Here is a 21252-nt window from a genome sequence, read left to right on the forward strand (position 1 = left end):
ATTAACCTTCTTCCGATCCAAGCAACAAAACAACCTTTCCACCTCTTCCATCTCCTAATCATTGAAAGGTCTAGTGAAACAAGGGCACAAGGGCTCTAACTCCACCCCCCTCCCCCTAAATTTTCCCCCACAGTTGTCCAAACTTCATTTATCCAAGCCTCTTTAGAAGTTGCTAGAGCAAATAAACAAGGGAAAGACTGGCACGAAGGGGTGGTTCCACACCACTTGTCTTTCCAAAACCTCACCTTCCTTCCATCACCCACCACAAAGTCAAAAGAAGGGTCATTAAATGTCCTAATTTTCTAATTGCTTTCCACAACCCAATAGGCCTCCCTAGTCTCACAAGAGCTCTACCCTCATCTTTCCTCCCCATACTTCATTCTAATCACTTGGTTCCAAAAGGCCTTTCTTTCAATTGCAAAGCTCCAAACTCACTTGCCAAGGATAGCCCTATTGAAAGTCCCAAGACTCTTAACCCCCAGCCCTCCTTTTCTTTTTTCTAAACAAACGATCAGCCACCTTACTAAGTGAGGTTTTTGCTCAAGAGCCTTACCACCCCACAAAAAATCCCTTTGAATATGATCTAGTCTCATTCTAACCACTTTAGGCAACTAGAAAATAAACATGAAATAGATCGGCATATTAGACAAAGTACTACAAATTAAGGTGATTCTCTCTCCCTTAGAAATGTATTGACATTTCGACATAACCAATCTCTTGTAGAATCTTTCTTATATTCCATCCCAAGCAACAACAAATTTAACAGGAGCATCCAACAACATTCCTAAGTAAGTGAAAGGCAATTTTCCCACCTTATAACCGAACTCTTCAGCCAGCTCTTCCACATTCTCTACTCTACCAACCAGAATTAACTCTTTTTTTTCCAAATTCACTCTTAACCTTGACATTGCCTCAAACCACATTAGCAGTCAATACAACCACGTCAAATGTTCCTCCCTTGCCTCACAAAAAATCAAAGTATCATTAGCAAACAACAAGTGAGAGACCTGGACCCCTTCACCCCCTTCTTCATCGAATTGAGCAAGGCGATAAAAAGCCTTCAGAAATTGCTCTCTTTAACAGACAACTGAAAGCCTCCATCACAATTACGAACAAATAAGGCGAAAGGGGATCTCCTTGCCTTAAACCCCTTGAGCTATAAAAAAAATCCAGTAGGGGTTCCATTCACTAAAACAAAGAATCTAGCAGGGGATAAACACCACTTTATCCATCTATGCCACTTTTCCCCAAACCCCATCTTCTCCAGCACCGCTAAAAGAAAAGACCAATCCACATGATTATAAGCTTTCTCAATGTCCAATTTGCAGAGAATCGCCCCTCTATTGCTTTTCAAAATCGAGTTTATTGCTTCATTAGCAATAAGCACTCCATCCATAATCTGCCACCCCTTCACAAACGCATTTTGAGACGTTGAAATCACCTTAGCTAACACCTCATTTAGCCTATTAGCCAACACTTTGGTTAACTACTTGTATAACCCTCCCACCAAGCTAATTGACCTAAAATCCTTCAAGTCCTCAACCGCCCCTTTATTAGGAATCAACACTAGAAAGATTGCATTTAGACTCCTTACAAAGCTTCCGGACTCATGGAACTATCTAAAGAAGTTCATCACCTCCACCTTTACAAAGTCCCAAGAATATTGCCAAAAAGCCATTAGGAAACCGTCAGAACCTAGCATTTTTTCCCCATAGAAACCTGACAACACACTAAATACCTCCTCCTCCAAAAAAGGCTTCTCCAACCCTTCCACATCCAGTTCTTCCAACCTCTCAAAAATCAACCCATCTATATTGGGCTTCCATCCACTGGGATTTGACAATAGACCCTGGAAAGCTCTGCTCACTTCCTCTTTAATTTCACTTTCCTCAGTGAACAACCTCTCATTGACTTTTATTCTAGTCCGTTGATTCTTCCTTCTATGAGCATTAGTCATCTGATGAAAGAACCTTGTATTTCTATCCCCCTCCTTCAGCCAAATTTCTCTAGATTTCTGCCTCCACGACGCCTCTTCTAAAAGGACCCACTTTTTAAAAGTCTTTCTTGCCTCCTTCCTAACTTTCTCCTCTTCCATAGATAGTGAACGAGCGCTCTCTTTCTTGTCCCAAAAATCCACCAAATTCAAAGCACTCTACTTTTGAGTTTCAACCTTCCAAAAACCTCTTTATTCCAGCTTCTCAGAATCAGTTTCAAGGCCTTCAACTTTTCTTCTAAAATGAAGTTGGCTGACCCGTTAACTCAAATCCCCTTCCACCACTTTCTCAACATCTCCTTAAAGCCCTCCTCCTTCAGCCACATGTTTTCAAATCTAAATGGTGTGGGCCCTTTCCTCATCCCTCCCCCATCAAGAAGAATCGGAGAGTGATCAGAAACTAGCCTAGCCGGAACAACTTGAATGCCCCCGTGAAAATGAACTTCCCAATCTTCATAAATGAGAAACCGATCAATTCTCGACTTTAATCGATTATTGAAGCCTCCACTCCAAGTGAATAGCCCTCCCTGAAGAGGCACTTCCCTTAGCTCTAGTTCCTCAATCACCTCTGAGAATCTCCTCATTGTCGAGAATAGACGACCTCCTCAACTACGCTCAAAAGGGAATTTTATCATATTAAAATATCTTGCTATGCACCAAGGCTCACTCCATAATCCTTTAATGGCCCCCATCTCACTAAAAAAAATCTTCTCTATCCAACTTCAGAGTGGGTCCATACACTCCTATGAAAATCCAGCAAAAACCGTCCTCACAATTCTTGAAGCTACAAGAGACTGAAAATTTGCCCACCTCCATCTTCACAATTTGTAACACCCTATTGTCCCAAAAAACCACCCTTGTCACACCCCTTGAATTCACAGCCCCCCACTCCAAACATCTTCCTACCCTGAGACTTCTCACAATCCCACTAGTCATCTCTTAAATTTTTGTTTCTTGGAGGCACACTAAATCTACCTTCTGAGTTTTAATAACATTCTTTATCAATTTTCTCTTGTCTCTATCATTTTCCCCACTTACATTCCATGAAAGGATTAGAAGCTTCATCTAACACACTCTGATGGACCCCGATCCCCTCCTAACCCACCGTAATTTATTAAACATTCAAGTTTCTTTAGCTCTCGATCAAATCTAGAGGATCTATGTCATTTCATCTTTTTTCCGCTTACCCTCTCAAATCGTTCTCTTCTTTCCTTCATTCTATTAAGAAGATTCAAAATCTCTCCTTTAAATCCCTCAGTGGGCATTCCCAAACAATGATAAAATTTCGCCAAGCAATTGTATCTCCGGGACTCCACATCCCCTCTCTCTTCCTCAGCCTTCCCATCCTTCCCCTCTCTTATCAGGAAAGACCCGCCATTGCCCTTCTTAAAATCCTTTTCTTCTGCTAACAACACCCTTAGAGGATTTACAGATAGCTTCATTTCGTTTTCCTTCAAATTGACAACTGCATCATGGCTCTCATCTACCTCGATCAAAGCCCTCTCCACCCTAGAGAAATGAGAAAAAGAAGAGTCTCATCCCCCCCAAACACAAACAAAAGGACGAAAAAAGATGGAGTACCTAGAAGCTTCCTCCATAAGACACGTTTCTATTGGAAAAACCCTACCGATAGCCCCTTCTACCTCTTTAAACCCCTTTCCGCTGACCAAATCTTCTTCTGCAATCCACCCCTTAAAGAGCAATCGAAATCCAAGTGCCCTACCATTTTTTAAAAGCTCACCTAAGAAAACTTGATCTGGATCCGAGTCCCGCTTGGCTGCCTCACTGGACTGCCCCGCCTCCCAAATAAAATGGGCCCGCACTTCTCATCTTCCCTTAAAGCACTACCCACTCCAAAACTTAAAAGGTTTGCAGGGCCTTCAAATTCCCTTGACAGGCTTGCATCCCCTTGGGCTCGAGCATCCAAACAAACGGGTCTGCTTCCATTAAATGTTGTTGAACCCCCCGTCCTCTCTTAAGCCCACCCCTACACCCCCCTTCTCTCCATTCCCCTTTCCAAAGCCCAATAAGCCATCAATAATTTTTGCAGCCTTGTCTTCATCACCTTTCCCTTCACCCCTGGCCCTTATGACTGAACATGCTCCATCATCCCCTACTGCACGTCAATAATCTTTCTCTATACCCCCGATGCTTCCCACATGTGAACTCACTTCCTTATCTTCCCCAACCTTTTCTCTCTCACTCTCTATCAAATTATTCATTGGCGCCACTACAAAAACCCACGATGGCGCCTCCCACCACAATTGGACTACATAACAATAAGAATTCACCACCAAATGCATCGTCCCTAGAAGATCTTCCCTCCCCCCCCCCCCCCCCCCCCCCCCCCCCCACCCCCCATCTTCACCAAAATTTTGGCCCATTGGAGCTGAGAAAACCTTTTTATTTCATCATCCACCTCAACGAAACCTCCACAACAGTCGCCAATTTTTTTTAACACCTCCCCACTCCAACAGTGAAGTAGGAAACCCACCACCCTCACCCACACTTCTTTTTTTGGATTTCCTGAGCGCAAGCAACCCGCCTCCTCACTCCACCTCTACAAATGAAACAATTTATCCTTGTAGTGATGCATCCCCCTCTTTAACACTCTCTCTGCCTCCTCTTCATCTTCAAACTCCAGCAAAAAGAAAGCTCCTCCCAACTTCATAACTTTCATGCCTTTCTTAAGATTCTAAAAGCGCTCCCCTCATTTCCTTAACAAGGCCAGCTCCAACTCCACCACCGACCCATCACCTCACCTACCAACTAAGCATCAACCCAGCACGTCCTCCTTACCCCTCAACTCTCTACCTCCAAACTATAGCCACAATGAATCTCCTATCCTTCTAGTCGGCTCCCTAGCAACATCCACGAATGCCTTCTTCTCACATTCCACCCATTTTCTAAGGCTCTTCTCGAACTTGCCGATTTTGGTCATTGCTTTCGTCTTTGCTTAAGCTCTAGTAGCCCCCGCTTCAATCATTGCTTTAGCTCGAGTAATCACCCCTATAGCTCGTAGTTTCTCAGCGCAAATGGCCCAACCCCCTAACAATCCCTTTCCTTCAGGGAAAACTAAGCAAAATCTCTTTGTCTCCAAATCGACAACAAAACACAAGATGAATCTCCCCGCCTCGTTTACATGCCTATCCAACCTGAACTTTCTCCCCTCTTCCTCCCAAAATTTTACCAACCTTCCTTCCTTCTCCTTCTTGCAACATTCTTCAAATCCTTCCAACAGGTTTCTTAAAATCAAATCTCCAAACCGAATCCAAGAGGAAAAACCTCTACTCCTTTCCACAATAGTACCTTTTAACGTCCCTCGAACTTCCTCTACCGATACTTCAAAAGACTTCAACTCAATCGTAAACCAACACTTTCCCCTTCTCATTCTTCCCTTAATTCCCTTCATCCCCCATAGTTCAACTCTAAGACCAACTATGATTATTTTAATAACCAATTGAATTAGTACTAGAAAATCACAAAATTGGATAATAGACCAAAGTTTATTTTGAATTACTTCGTCTGTTTCTTCTTTGTATATACTATATACTCATATTTTTGTCAATTTTTTTTAGGTAAATAAACTTCAAATCAAGTAACTTAATGCATTGGATTCATTAATAAATTTAATAATTTCAAATAATTTTAAAATATAAATTAAAACTTAAATGGTAATCTAATAAATACAAAAAAAATTATAAACAAAAATTGTTTCTAACAATAAGGTTAGAAACAAACATTTCAAATTTCAAGAGCGCCCTTAAATGAAAAATAAGGTTACAGCAATATGATGGGTAGGAAAGAAAGCACAATAGGAGGCATTTCTTAGGCTTGAGTGACCATGGAGAACTTTACAGGTTAGGCTAGAAAGGAAAGAAAGAGAAATGCTAGCAATAGTATAGGCCAAAAGCAGAAGTCAATTCGTTTTTCATTAGTATTGTGCTCCCATGGTAGGATGAGATTTGTAATGATAATTTGAAGCATAACCCAACTGTTTAAGCAAATCCTATTAACTAATTAAAATGAGAGAGTACCTTCCCTATAGTTCGCAACATGGATAATTTTAAGGCCAATTATTTTTTCCTCCAAGCCTAATATTTGTAAAAGATATATGAATTACATTTTCACATTACTAACAATTCCATTTAGAAGACAAAATAAAATTACAATCAAAAGAGAATTTCAAAGAAATCGTATCATTTTAAATGAAATACAACACTAGATATATAATGGGAATGTGCAAGTACTACTAGAAGGAAATCTTATCTGCAACTAGCATAAAAAGTGAGTATTTTCAAGAGGACTTACAAGAGTTCTTGATGATATAGGGGGATATAGTAGGTAGCAATAGGGTCAGTGAAGGATAAGACTATAATTAGATTCCCATCCAGATCTTATCTGCAACTGCAATAAAAGTGAGTATTTTCAAAAGAACTCATAAGAGTTCTTGATAATATAAAGGGATACAGCGCAACAGCCTCGACAAAGGATAAGGCTATAATTGGATTTGAGGCCCTGCATACCTATTATACTGATCCAGATCTTATCTTCTTGCCATTTCTCTTTATTAATTTATTTATTCTCAATCAAAACATCTCATGACCAATCAGGTAACCAAGCCAAAAAATTAAAATATCAAGGCAATAACATTTGGACCTTAAAAAGAGAGCAAACAAAATAGTACCTTTGCCCTAAAAAGATTTAAATTTTCATACTTGGGTACAAAGATCTTGCAGCAGAACCAGACCAAGCTGAGTCCTTTCTAAGATATTAGTACCATCAGTCTTGATCTCTTTTTAGTTTTGATCTCAAAACTATGGTAGTAAATCTTCTGATCAAGCTGGAGGGTGCTGCATAATTGAGCAGCCTCGATATATCATCTGATATGAACAAGTTCATGAAAACATAGGATATGAGCCTTTGAGGTATGAATAATTTGTCTTTGAATAATTAAAGATTTGTATGCAGTGTATTCATATTGAAAACCTAAGGAAAGGTACAAAGTACTAGAAACAAACAAATTGCAGGTTGAATTTTCAACGATTATATAGAGAACTTGGAAACATAAGTTACCTATTAAGCCACTAGTAAACATTCAGTCAAATAAATCAGAGCCAGTCATTTAGAACAAGACATTGTGAATTATCAATTGACCAAAGCCAGGCTTAGACAAAGCACTGTATTCAAGGGAAAGAATAGTATCAATGACTAGAAATTCTGGAATGATTCTATTGGTAAGGCCATTATAATTGGTAAGCACAAATAATAAAGAGAAAAAAGTAAAACAAGAATTTACAAGGGTAAAAATAAAAAGAACAGTCACACATCACACTTATACTAAAAAAAATGGCTAGAACCAATAAAATTTTATTTATTTTTTACTAGAAATAAGATGATACTTTCTACTACATTTACTTTTTCCTTCCTGAGCTTAGTACAAAGAAACCACCAAAAAAGAAAGTGATTTTGCATTAGGATGAACTTTCCAGAGAGTTTATTTCTACACCCATTGATGTGCAAAAGTGGAAGCCTAACAAATAAACCACCTCTCTCCCAACGTCATCATTGTGCTACATTCAATCAATTACCTTTGCTATGCAATTTGGTCAATCATTTTTTGGTGTGACATGTATTGATCCCAAATTACTAATGCCACTACTTCTCACTTAAACAAAACTAAGCTAAAATGATATTCAAGCAATTTAAATTAAGCATAAATGTTCCACAGCTCTCATTACCTACCAAATTCTTTGTACACTAGGAGGTAACCGTGTAAACATGTGTACAAAAAGGGAATGGAGGAGAGAAGATTAGAGATAAGGAGCTACACACCCAATAATAATATAAAGCAATATCAAAATTAGAAACATGACAATACAAGTTTATATTTAATAAGATCTGAAATTTGAAATTGCATGAAAATATTAGCTTTAAGCATTTTGTAATTTAAGCAATTATGATAGTAAACCTCAAAAAAAATTCAAAAGTAATGTGTGGAAAAGTGCATATATAGATCAAGAGTGACTTTGTGCCTGTTGTTTGCTTCAGAATGGAACCTACTGCTTCTAGTGAATCCAGATCTTATCTACAACTGCAATAAAAAGTGAGTACTTACAAAAAAACTTATAAGAATTCTTGATAATATGTAGGGATACAGAGCAACAGCCTCGACGAAGGATAATACTATAATTAGATTTGAGGCCCTTGCATACTTATTATACTGATCCAGATATTATCTTCTTGCCATTTCTCTTCATTTATTTCTTTATTCTCACTCAAACATATCATGATCAATCAGGTAACCAAGCCAAAAAATTAAAATAGCTAATCAGTAACATTTGGACCTTAACAAGAGAGCAAACAAAAATAGTACCTTTGCCCCAAAAAGATTTAAATTTTCATACTTGGATAGAATGATCTTGCAGCAAAACCAGACCAAGCTGAGTCCTTTCTAAAGTATTGGTACCGTCAATCCTGATTTCTTTTTAGTTTTGGTCTAAAAACTATGGTAGGAACTCTTCTGATCAAACTGAAGGGTGCTACATAATTGAGTAGCTCGACATATCATGTAATATGAACAAGTTCATGAAAACATAGCACATGAGCCCTTGAGGTATAAATAATTTGTCTTTGAAGAATTAAAGATTTGTATGCAGTGTATTCATATTGAAAACCTAAGGAAAGGTACAAAGTACTAGAATAAAACAAATCGCAGGTTGCATTTTCAATGATTATATACAGGATTTGGAAACATAAGTCCTATTAAGCCACTAGTAAACAGTCATTCAAATAAATCAGAGCCAATCTTTTAGAACAAGACATTGTGAATTATCAGTTGACCAAAGCAGGGCTTAGACAAAGCATTGTATTCAAGGGAAAGAATTATCATTGACCACAACAATTGAATGGAAGGTAGGACTTCGCAACCAACTGCCGACAGAAATCAAAGCAACAGGGAATCCACCCAATGGCAAGTATACATATCCAAACAGCCAGCACTTTTCAATATTCTAATAATACCCTAATAATAATGCTAATCAACAATTTACCATCACTAGAAATTTTGGAATGATTCTATTGGTAAGCCCATTATAATTAGCACCATCACATAAATTTACTTTCCAGCATCAACGTTGACACATCTTAATTTCAATGAACTTCTAAACAGTTCCTGATGGTGCATTCTCCACAACAGTTCAAGAGAAGCAGGAGATTTGCTTCACTAAAAAGTCATTCGATTTGAAGCTTACAAAGATGTTAAGGAGAGAGGGGGGGAGAGAAATAAAGAGGATCAAGATAAGGGGGAGGAAGAGATCTCACCAATAATTGGCATCAATGATCATAAATCGACATAGTGCAAGCAATCCACATTCCTGCAATTCTGGATACTAGAAAAGTTTTATTAGTCTATAAGACAATTTTGCACCAATAAAGAATTGCTTAATAAGCATTTACAATTTCTACAAAGCTTTGGCAGGAAAGGTATACAGTTGATTCACTCCCAGTTGGTGTATCAACTGATTCATGTCCTCTCAATAGTCCTCGGCAAGGGACCATTTGATTCTCGTGCTCAGCTGGTTATGTCCTGTTGATTGGTGCTCAATCAACTAGTGTACCTTGATCTCGGTCCTCAGACGGGAGTAATCAACAAAATTTATAACCTATTACACCATGTACTAGGATAGCTTCAGCTAGCATAGCATAGTGGCTCTAGGATCATTCATTGGGATGAGTTTTCACTTCACAATTGATATTAATTCAAAGATGAATTGGTGCTTTTTCATTTCAAGGTTAGCTTTAAAAGAAAACATAATCTTTGGTTGAAAAAGGATTGGTTTTAAGCTAACAAAAAATAATAGTAACTGAAATTACTAATAAAGAAAAGCGTTTCTTGGAGTTTCAAATTATTAGGCTCAGGTTCCTAATACAAAAAGAGAGTTTTGGTCACTTTGTTTCTTTTCCTCCTATTAGGGATTTAACATATAGTTATTTTCCGAACTGGTGTGGTACAAATGCTTCCCCTTAATGGGTTCAAACACTAAATCCCTCTCACTGATGCATCTTGCAATGGCTCATGCCTCTCACCTAGCATTTGTCATTCAAGGTGATCCTTAACCTTGAATTACCCGTCAAAAGCTCGCAAGAGATAACTAATGGATGTCTCCTTGGAGTCCAAAAGCTTACCAAGTGTTGGCTATTCTAGAAAATCCTACCTTCAAACCACCTCTCAAAGGCTCGCAAGGGATAAACTAGTGCATCTCAATGGATGGAGATCACTTGCCTTACCAAGTGTTGGCCCAGGTGATTTAAAGGCGTTTTAAGTTAACTAAAAACATAGAAACCATTAACGGGTCACACTTTCTCTTCATTAATAATTGAAACAACAAAACTTCCAATTTTGCATTCGGAAACTTACCCGGCTTTCTTCACTCCAAGAGACAAAGAGCCTAGCCACTCATCCTCTGAGGAAACATCCTTAGAGTTTGATTTACTAGAAATAAAAATAATGAGAAAACAAGAATATGAAGGAAAAGTAGAGCAAGTGCTCTGTAGATATATTTCTTACTATGATCCTCCTCTCGTTGGATTACATATATTACAAGATATATTCCCCTATTACATCGGTTCAAAGATATATATAGAGAAGATATTTTCTAAGAAATATCCCAATAATATCTTTGACTGATTACAAGGAGAAAATAGAAATTTACACAAAATATCTTGAGAAAAAAAAATCTAACTGAGTCGGTGGCAAATATCTAAGATTACACAGGTGGATTTCGCAAGGTGATTCACATGTTGAATTATCCATTTTGCAAGTTTGAACTTTGGTTTTGCAACTTGGAGGTGATTTCACAACTTGGAGATGATTCCGCAACTTAGAGATGATTTACAACTTCATTCGCAGCTTGGAGGTGATTTCGCAACATGGTTCGCAGCTGCGAAAATGGAGGCATGGGCTGCGAAATGGCACTCGTATGCCAAAGGTGGGTTTCGCAACTCATTTCGCACAACTTGATGCGGTTGTCCTCAAACAGGCATAACTTCTTTGTTTCAACTCCAATTCATGCACCGTTTAAAGCGTTGGACTCCTAACTTCCCGAGCTTCGAAATGACATATAGTATACATGAAATGGACTCCAGAAAGTACTCAAAATGTGTCCAACAGTTGCTGTCCTCTTGAATTTCTTCATGTTAGATTTCTCTCTTTTTCCTCCTTGCATTCTTGATTTGCTTTGGCAAAGAACTACGAAGCTCCAAAGCTTGAATTCTTCATTTAAATGAGCTTCCATTTGCTTTTCCATGGATTATATATGGCTCTCCCTCATCTTAGATTGCTTTGGTGATCAAAAAGCTATCAAAAACACCAAAACTTAACACAATTTGATTAGAAATTATTGCAAGGGTCCTTAACATGCCAATTGAGTTAAAAGGTAATAACTACTACTCAAAAGTGTTTAAAAGAGTTAATTACAAGCTATAAAATAGCACTTTTTGAGTAGTAATCAACAGTGGTGAATCAATTTCTCATCAGAACCAGCATAAACAATTTCTTCCTCTGCCATTAAAAAAGTGTATCAAGTGTTGCACCTTTAGAAGCAGGAAGACCTAACTCTGAATTGATGTCATTCTCCTACAAAGCACCATCAAATGAAGTGGAATCAATCAGAAGAGGTTCTAGTCAAGAAATATTAATCATTAAAATAACACTAAACTCCCATTTTACCATCAGGGCATCAATAAGTGTTATGCCATCAGGAACATGATGGGTCTTAGAATCCATTTTTGCTTTGTTTGCTTTCTGTTTCTAGAACCTTCTAAGACATTACTGAATATATGTCAATTGATTCATGGTAACATGGCTTGAACAGTTTTGCCACTTGGAACAGTTGAAAAGACAAAAGGGTTATGCTACTGGATCATGAGAAGTAAATACAATGTAGATTTTTGAACAATTACACTCTCATCCCTTAACATCCCTGCAATAACTACAACAACTGCATTCCCCAAAACAATGGAAACAAACTGTTCACAAAGCTCACCTAAAACCTGAACAACTTGATTGTGGACCCACATTTTTCACATGTGCCCCCACTAGATCAGCAAGACTCGCTTTTATTTGTGAAAAATTAATTTTGAAAAAGTCGGAGTCGCCACTTATTTTATTTTATTTTAAAGGGAAAATAAAACAAGAAATAAAACCCTAAAAAATGACTCCATAGTTTTTTTTTTTGGAAAAGCGTGTCTTTGAAAAATTCGAGTTTAGGTCCGGGGATCAGGTTACTTATTGGGAAGGTACGTCTAGAAGATAGCACCCCTCTAAGCCCTAAAGAGGTCTCTACCGACTAAGTTGAAGGGAATGTGACAATTAATCGGTTGATTGGGAGTACCTAGGTAGACTAAGGTGATTTCAAAAAAAAAAAATAGCATGTCAAACAAGAAAGTATGATCATAAGAGAAAGTCAAAGTGCATACTTGAACGGCTTCTCAAGCACTATCATGAAACATAAAAGTTAGTATAGAAATATATCACAACATGTGTTTCATCCAGGCAAATCAAGCATCACGAAAATCAAGTATGGCATCAAACATGGACGTGGCTCATGATAGCATACACATTCATAGAATTTTAGAGTTGGGGGGTGCAGAAAAAGCGTACTTGATTAGCAGGTATCAACACCTCCATGGGAAACGAGGGTAGCTCAACAATAAATATGAAACAAATTCATGTATTTTCTAGAGGAATCAAGAATCAGTTGGATATCAGGCAAACAATATCAAAGAGAATATCATAAATGTCGGGCCCCCTCCAAAATCCCTTCATTATTTTGAATCAGTTCAAGATGCCCACCCCCCCCCCCCCCCCCCCAATCTGCAAAACATCACGATGGTATTCAGCTTCCCGTTCCTTCTCTTAGCGATCTCAATTTCCTTCGAAGTTTGGTATGCGCCTTTCAGCTATTCCATGAACACCAGTATACTGAGTAGGCTTCAAAACTGCTTTCTGGCCAACAACATTCAAAGTCATTCATATCTCAACTATCTGATTCATAGTCCACATGAAGAGAACAACAAGTGACCAAATGATGCCAGCTTGTCATTAAATTCATCGCCAGCCTTATTTTTTTAATAATCTGGTCAGTCTTGGTATCATCAATCTCAACATGTGTACCACTAGCCTTCTTTAAACTTTTAATGGAACTCCCTCCCTTGCAATAACATGCCTAATCTTGTCAAATGGGCACAAAACTCTTATAATTAACTCCTAATCGTGATTCTCTATAACCAGAAACTACAGGTAGGTTGGATGAGTAAACTGGCCATGTACTGCCCATGTCTGAATAACCCTGAAGTTCTGGTACATGTGTAGCAACTAAGACAAGAGGAATAGATCTAGCGGACACAATAGAGTCTGCACTAGGATAGAATCCACTAGTAGGACATATTAGGACATCTGAAGGGATAATGATGTTGGGAAGGGCTTCTGGTACAGTAGTGTCAAGAGAAATTTCTTCTCTAAGAGTGAACTTGTACATGATTTCAGAAATTGCAAGTAGTGCCATCTTCAATCAAGCCAAAATGACTACAAGATGAGAGTAAAGAAGTAAATGAGATGGAATTAGGCTTGTAGCCATCTTCTTCCACATGAGACACAAGCTTGCATGCTTCTCTCCTTTGACCCTTCATTCCACATCCAACTATCATTATATTCCAAGAGCTTTGGTCCCTCAAATTACCCATTTGCATAAAGAAGCTTCTTGCCTTTTTTATAAAGCCAGTTTTTTGCATATGCATCAATTAGAGAATTCATAACTTGTGTTTCAAAGTTAAGTCCTAGCTTAGCTATGAAACCATGGGCAATTTCAGCACCACAACTGGTCAAAATAATTGCAAAGGCCTGAACAAATGAGATCATTGTGACTGAATCTGGTTTGTACTAATTTTCTAACTGCGTCTGGCAGAAAACTCTCATGACCATGGCAGAGTCACCAATTTTGACATGCCTAGAAAGTATTGTGTTTCATGAAGCCAAACTCTTGTCAAATAATTCACCTTCAAATATGGTCTGAGCACACTCAACTCTATCAAACTTCGCATACATATTGACCATAGTTGTTCCAAGACGGAGGTCGGAAATTAATCCTGTGCAAATTAAGTGCCCATGAATACTTTTTCCTAGATCAAGGTTTCCAATCTGTCCACAAGCCAACAATAAACCTAAAAATGTAATTCGGTTTGGAAACAAATCTCCAACACTTTCCATGGATAAGAAAAGGTTGAATGCTTCAGCCCAATTATCTTTCCATTCATATGTTGTAATCAATGAATTCCAAGACACTATATCTCTTTTTGGCATGTCACACAAAATGCGTTTCCCAAAATCTGTCTTTCCAATCTTAATATACATTGAAACCAAAGAATTCAATTAGAAACTCATGAACCAATGCTCCTTTTTTCAGGTTTCCCAATTCACCACAAGCCATAATTACATGAAATGTAGGATCCAAAGAAGGTAACAAACCCACATCTAGCATCTACTCAAAGAGAACCAACACCTCATCATAAAACCCATTTGACCCAATACTGAAAACTAAAGAATTAAACAACTCTTTATCTCTAGACATTTCTTCAAACACACTGTAAGCACCCCAAATATGCCCAAATGCAACAACAAGGATTCAAACACCGTGCAGGGAAAGGGATAGAGAACAAATAAAAAACGAAGTAAAACTCAGAGAAGAAGAGAGCAAAAGATATTGATTAATAAACATAAATAGCTCGACTTCATGTATTAATTCGTGGGCTAAGAACAGAGAGAACAATGCAAATAAGATTTAAACGAAAACAAAGCATGATCAAATTTAGGCATGAAGTCATAAAATTTCAGACAAAAAAATAAAACGACCAATCTCAATAGAACAATTTGTGGCCCTTAATGTCCACACCCAACATCAAAAAAAAAACAAACATTTTGTAATGATCAAGTAGAGGAATCAAATATGGGTAAGAACACCAAGAGTAACAAGAAGTGTACCGGGATAGTCTTGGCTACAACCGTTCCTTTTTCACTCTTGTGTGCTTTTCAACAAAGACCATCAAAGAATCCCCTACTCCGAAATCTTGTCTTACGTATATTTATTAGCCCCAAAAAACCCAAATCTGTTCCAAAAAGGAAAATCCCCCCTTTCTTTTTTTCCTTTTCTTCCCTTTTTTCAATCCCTCTTTTTTATGTATTTGTATCAGCCTCCCAAAAACTCAATCTACTGAAGGAAATCCACTTTCCTTTCTTCCATTTCTCTTCCTTTTCAAAATCAGAATACCTCTCTCTTTCCTTTGGAGAATCCTTTCCTCCCACATGTATGCAGCCAAGTCGATCTCTTCTCTCCAAAAATATTTTTGTTTGCTTTCTTTGAGTGTGCATGCCTTTGTGAGAGTTGATTCGCAGCCCCCATTCTCTTGTCAAATAATAAAAATGAAAATAAAAAGAATAAAACCAAAAAAGAGTTAGCAATCTTGCAACATATAAAAGAATAAAGTAAAATAAAATAAATAAATAAAGTAAAACAAAATAATAAAATAAAATGGTCAATCCTATACGGGTCATGCAAGTCATGCGACTATGTGAGTCATGCAAGAAATGCTAAAAAAAAAGTCTAATAGGCCAAGTGTGCCTAAGAGGGCTTAAATGAACCTAGACGAACCTAAGGTGTCTAATGGGCCGGGTATACCTATACGGACCTAGGGTGAGACTAGGTGGGCCTAACTAAGTTTATCCTAAAGTGCACCTAAGTGAAGCCTAATCTAAACTTGAAGGACAACCAAGGTCATAATGTGGAGTCGAATAAACCCCTCAACCAAAGTCCCCAAAGTGGCTCAAAAAAAGGTAAGCAGTATCAGTAGCAATGGGCCACCAAGGAACTACTGTGGAGCACTGGAAGTGAACTTAAAGACATTTGCTAAAGGGACAAAATGGAGGTCTACAAATATGCCCTCTTCGGTAAATATCACGAGTGTAGGGAATGTAAGTTGAAATACGAAATAATGAGTGGAACGAAGTGAACTGTACCAAAGAACTAAAGAAGGACCAGAGATTTTGTCCTAGCACATGACGAGAGTAAGATTGGAAGATGTGGCTGCAACGACAACGATGAAACAACTCTATGTCGGGGGAATGACAATAAAAAGAGAAAGGTATGTGATAAGTAGTACAAAGATGGGGAAAAAGTGAAAATGATGACTCAAAGTCATGGATGAGATGAATGACTCCGAGTCACAAACAAGATGAACGACTTTCATCTTGTTTATTGAGTTCTTGCTTTTTTACTTGAATCTTAGAGTTCTTACTTATTGAGTTCATCAACCTCAATAAGCATAATACAAACTCTAAGATTCAAGTAAAAAAGCAAGAACTCAATTTCTCCCATTTCATTTTGAGAATTTTTCCTTAATAATCATTCATGCGAAACCGACAATTATGCTATTCCGGCTCCTCTTTACAACTTTTCTCATTTCTTCATGTTTAATCCATCTCCATCACCTTCAATTAAGCTCCAAAGCTTGATCCAAGTGCATTTCATTGCTTCTTTCATTATGCATTTGGATCATCATCAACTTTATTTGTTTTCTTCAATTTGATTCATCTCTTTTGTCACAAATTTATCAAAAACATACCTTGAAATGACTCCAAAACTCCATAAAACTTGTTAGTAACTCTTGCAAGGGCAACAACATGTTAATTGAGTGTTTTAGGCATAATTACTACTCAAAAGACATGAAACTCATGAGAATTATTATCTAAAATATGCTCTTTTTGAGTAGTAATCATTCCCCCCAACCAACACATTGCTAGTCCCTTAGCAATGGTATAACAAAAGGAAAGAAAAACAATACCAAACAAAAGAAATCATAAGTCACATAAGCAAATCATTTGAAAAAAATATAATTGAAATTTCCATAGCATAAATGGTTGATAAACAAGCACACCCTACTATCCATAGGTAAACAAAATCCCAACTTATTTACTATCTCTAATAGAAATAATATCATGCAAATCAAGGTATCAAAAACATATCCATCTTCATTCCCCAAACAATCTTTCCAAACAAGTCTCGAGTGTAATTAAGCTAGCCCCCAAATATAGTACTCAAAACTAATCCTCCCCCCAACCTAGCTCAAATTATCTCAAACAACAAAAATCACTCTCTCATAGGTCAAGAACGCACCTATCTTTATTTTATTATTATTATTTTTTTTTCAAAGGACTTATTGTAGGAGTGCAATGCTAAAGGTATCTCCAAGTATATGGTCCATGTAGCGGGGATTCATCGATGACTCCCAACCATAAGGCATAGGGCACCAAGTTTATAGGACTATTTAACTAGCCACTAACTCCTCAGACTTCACCCCAGACTCCTCAAATCAGGATCCAATACCTTAGCACCTACAATTGAGTTCATACCCCACCTATCCACCCATGTAACGAGCATTGAGGTCGGTGGCTCCCAACCAAAATGGCTTAGGGCACCAGGCTTTAAAGACCTTTGGGCCATATACCTCTCAGACCTTGCTCAGGTTTCAAGGCAAGCATAACTCAACCTTTTTATTCATCAACTTTTTTTTTTTTTTTTTTTCAATTGGGCACATTGGCCTCTTTTTAAGGTGTCTCAACTCAATTCAAGAGTAATCAATGTTATAAGATAATTAAGTCCAAGTCTTAAGGTTAGAATAGTTTTTCATCTTATATCCGGGGTCTAGAGTGCACAGTATGTGTCAAGACTCAAATAGAAATGACCATTTGAAAAATGAAGACTTCAAAGTCAAATCAACTTTAATTCACATAACAAATCTTCTAAGATCAAGCAAATAAGCTAGTACTCTAAATCAACTTTTTTCAAGTTAGGTTTGCTCATTCCTCAATCACAAATGTTATAGTCATCTCAAAAAAAATCTCACCAAATAAGTCACAAATGTGATTTTAAAAAAAAAAATTTATAGAAAAACTAATAACATATTTCCTTCTCTTCATTTTTAACCCTCCCCCCAACCTAACTTGTACATTGTCCTCAATGTGTAATGAAAATATACAAAAAAAAAGGAAGGGAAGATACCTCAATCTCTCATGAATTTCAGCTTCAATAGCTAAAACAAAAATAAGATCACACATGAGAATTGTTGGATATGAATGACATAAGAGAAGAAAATATGAAAATAAATCTATTAAAAACCAAAAAAAACTATGTTAGAGACACAATGTATGGAGTAAAATCAAGGTATAGATGATGACAATGTCCAAAGAAAACATGATATCAATGATAAGTCAATGATTCTCATAGAGTTTTTGAAAATTTCACACAAGTGTGCAAACTAGACAAGAAAGTGAAGTGTGTTGCAACCACTTTCTTCTTTTGAAAGAACTTGGCACAATCATGCAAAAATTCACAAGTACATGTGAATTAGTCAAGAGAGTTCTCTCTTATTATAACCTTCAGCAGAATTTCGCATAGTCATGCGAAAATTCTCATGCTGATGCGAAATGGTCCAGATGCATGAAATTTCTGCAATCATCCACATTAGTTTCGCACAGTCATGCAAAAATTTCGCATGAGTGTGCGAAGTGGTCCAGATGACTCATTTTACTGCAGTCTTTAAGATGGATTTCATATAGTCATGCGAGAATTTCGCATGATCATGCCAACTGGGACAGAGACTTGTTTTGCACATTTCCAAAGGTATGAAAACTCCCCTGTTTTGGCATGACTCCCCTGTTTTGGCATGATTGTGCTATTTTGGCATGACCTCCCTGTTTTGGCATGACTGTGCAAAATGGTGATGGGTCATTAAAACTCCTTTTTCCTTTGCTTCATGCATTCCATCCATCCGGAAAATCCTTCAAAACACAAATCAAAGAATTGAGATGGATTTATTTAATGGAAACTAAAAGAAAAAAAAATGAAAATGCAATGGAAAGTAGAGAAATGAGAAACCATTGGGCTTGCTAGCCATTGACATGACTAAGCCCATTATTCTTTGCATCAATACTCAATTTGGATATGGCTTGCAAACAATGAATGGACCAACTCCTTGGTACTTAAGCTTTCTTGGAAAAAGATATGGCTTGAAATAGCCTTCTTTGAACTTGTTCTTTTGAATAAGTTGGTCATGCCATTCCTTGATCTTCTTTTTCATGGTCTTTGGATTATTGTGCACACCATGCTTCATGGTTTTCACTTTCTTGAAGCTGAAAGACCATTTCATTAACTTCAAAGGTTGAATTTCTTCATTGATCCTCCAAACTTCAATCCGTTCATTGGAAATTACTTCACCGAGTTTTGAAAAATTATCTTCAACCTTTTCTTTCTCTAGCTCTTCCATAGGCAATTCAATCAAATAAGCCTCCTTAAGTTCCTCATCCTCTTTGGTACCATGCTTCTTACATGAATGAAAAATGTTCAGCTCAATTGTCATGTTACCAAAGGTAAGTTGCATCACCCCACTTCGACAATTAATCAATGCATTTGTTGTGGCAAGGAAAGGTCGGCCAAGTATAATAGGAACATGGTTGAGTCCACTAGTTCCTTTTTCCGTATCAAGCACCACAAAATCAACCGGATAATAGAAGTTATCGATTTGGATCAACACATCTTCGATGATTCCTCTTGGAAACTTAACCGATCTATCCGCCAATGAAAGTGTGATGGAAGTAGACTTTAGTTCTCCAAGCCCCAATTGCTTATATACCGAGTAGGGAAGAAGATTCACACTTGCCCCCAAGTCTAAAAGTGCTCTTTTTACAAAAGTGTTGCCAATATTCACCGAGATAGTTGGACATCCCAGATCCTTATACTTGATTGGGGTTTTGCATTGGATGATTGCACTAACTTGTTCAGTCAAGAAAGCTTTCTTTTTCAAATGCATCCCTCTCTTTATGGTACACAAATCCTTAAGAAACTTGGCATAGGTTGGAACTTGTCTTATCATGTCAAGGAGTGGTATATTGACTTTGACTTGCTTGAGAACTTCAAAAATTTCTGGAGCATTATTTACCACTTTTTTGGATTGAAGAGCCATGGGAAAAGGTGGAGCTAAGAGCATATCTTTCTTATTAACCTTTTCTTTAACAATCTCATCTTCCTTTGATCTATCATCCTCATTCACCTCTTTCCCTTTTTCTTGTTCTTTCACATTTTCCTTTTGTTCTCCTCTTTTATTCTCTTTTGGTTTTGGCATAGGTTGATCAACTTGCTTACCACCTCTTAAGGTAATGACTGCTTTGACTTCATCCTTCTCAATAGAACTCTCACTTGTCTCTCCAATTTCATGGACTCCACTTGGATTTTGTTGGGGTTGTGAAGAGAATTTTCCTTTTTCTTGCACCATATGCATGCTTGTGAGTTTAGAAATAACAAGTTGCATATTATCAATATTTTGTGTGAGATTGGTTTGCAAGCTATCAAATTTCTGATTGAAAGATGTCTCCACATGATCTATCCTTTGGTTTACTTGAATATTGATATTCTTTTGATCACCAATAAAATCACCCAAAATTTTACTCAAGTTTACAATAGCTTGCTCAACCAAAGAAACTTGTTGTGGAGAGTCTTCCATGAATTGTTGGCTTTGTGAGTGTTGCCTTGAAGAAAATTGCTCTTGTCCACAATTCCATGACATGTTCGGATGATTCTCAACAAGTCTTTCCCCCATGGCTGGTATTGTAGGACAATCACTCACTTCATGTTCTATAGATTGATAACTAGAACATTGCTCCATGTAAATTGGATTATCATATATTGCATTCACCTCATGAAATCCCTTAGCTTCAAGTTCCTCTAGCCTTTTTGTTAAAGCTACCATTTTAGCTTGTAGATCAACATCTTCATTCAACATATACATTCCTCCTTTTGAATTGCTTTGAGACTTGGACTTGTGTAAATCCCTTTCATGTGGCTCATCCCATGACCTTGATATTTCAGCCACATAATTCAAAAATTCAAAAGCTTCATCGGGACTTTTGCTCATAAAGTCACCTCCACACATGGTTTCTAGCAATTGCTTCATAGTTGGCGACATGCCCTCATAGAAGTAACTCACCAACATCCATGTGTCAAAACCATGATGAGGACAAGCATTGATTACTTCCATATATCTTTCCCAACAAGCATAAAATTTTTCATTGTCCAATGCCGCAAAGTTGGTAATTTGCCTCTTCAAGCCACTTGTGCGATGTATGGGGAAAAATTTCTTTAAGAAGGTTGTTT

At 37.4% G+C, this 21252-nt stretch overlaps 1 protein-coding gene across 1 annotated transcript; it reads right to left on the reverse strand.

Annotated features, from left to right (window-relative positions):
* Nucleotides 1–19036: 19036 nt before the first annotated feature.
* LOC117923039 lies at nucleotides 19037–19912 on the reverse strand. Its single transcript, XM_034841297.1, has one exon. It carries the CDS (start codon nucleotides 19910–19912, stop codon nucleotides 19037–19039), a length of 876 nt encoding a protein of 291 aa, XP_034697188.1.
* Nucleotides 19913–21252: the final 1340 nt, after the last annotated feature.

This window comes from Vitis riparia, chromosome 10 (assembly GCF_004353265.1).
Source record: "Vitis riparia cultivar Riparia Gloire de Montpellier isolate 1030 chromosome 10, EGFV_Vit.rip_1.0, whole genome shotgun sequence".
Taxonomy (NCBI): domain Eukaryota; kingdom Viridiplantae; phylum Streptophyta; class Magnoliopsida; order Vitales; family Vitaceae; genus Vitis; species Vitis riparia.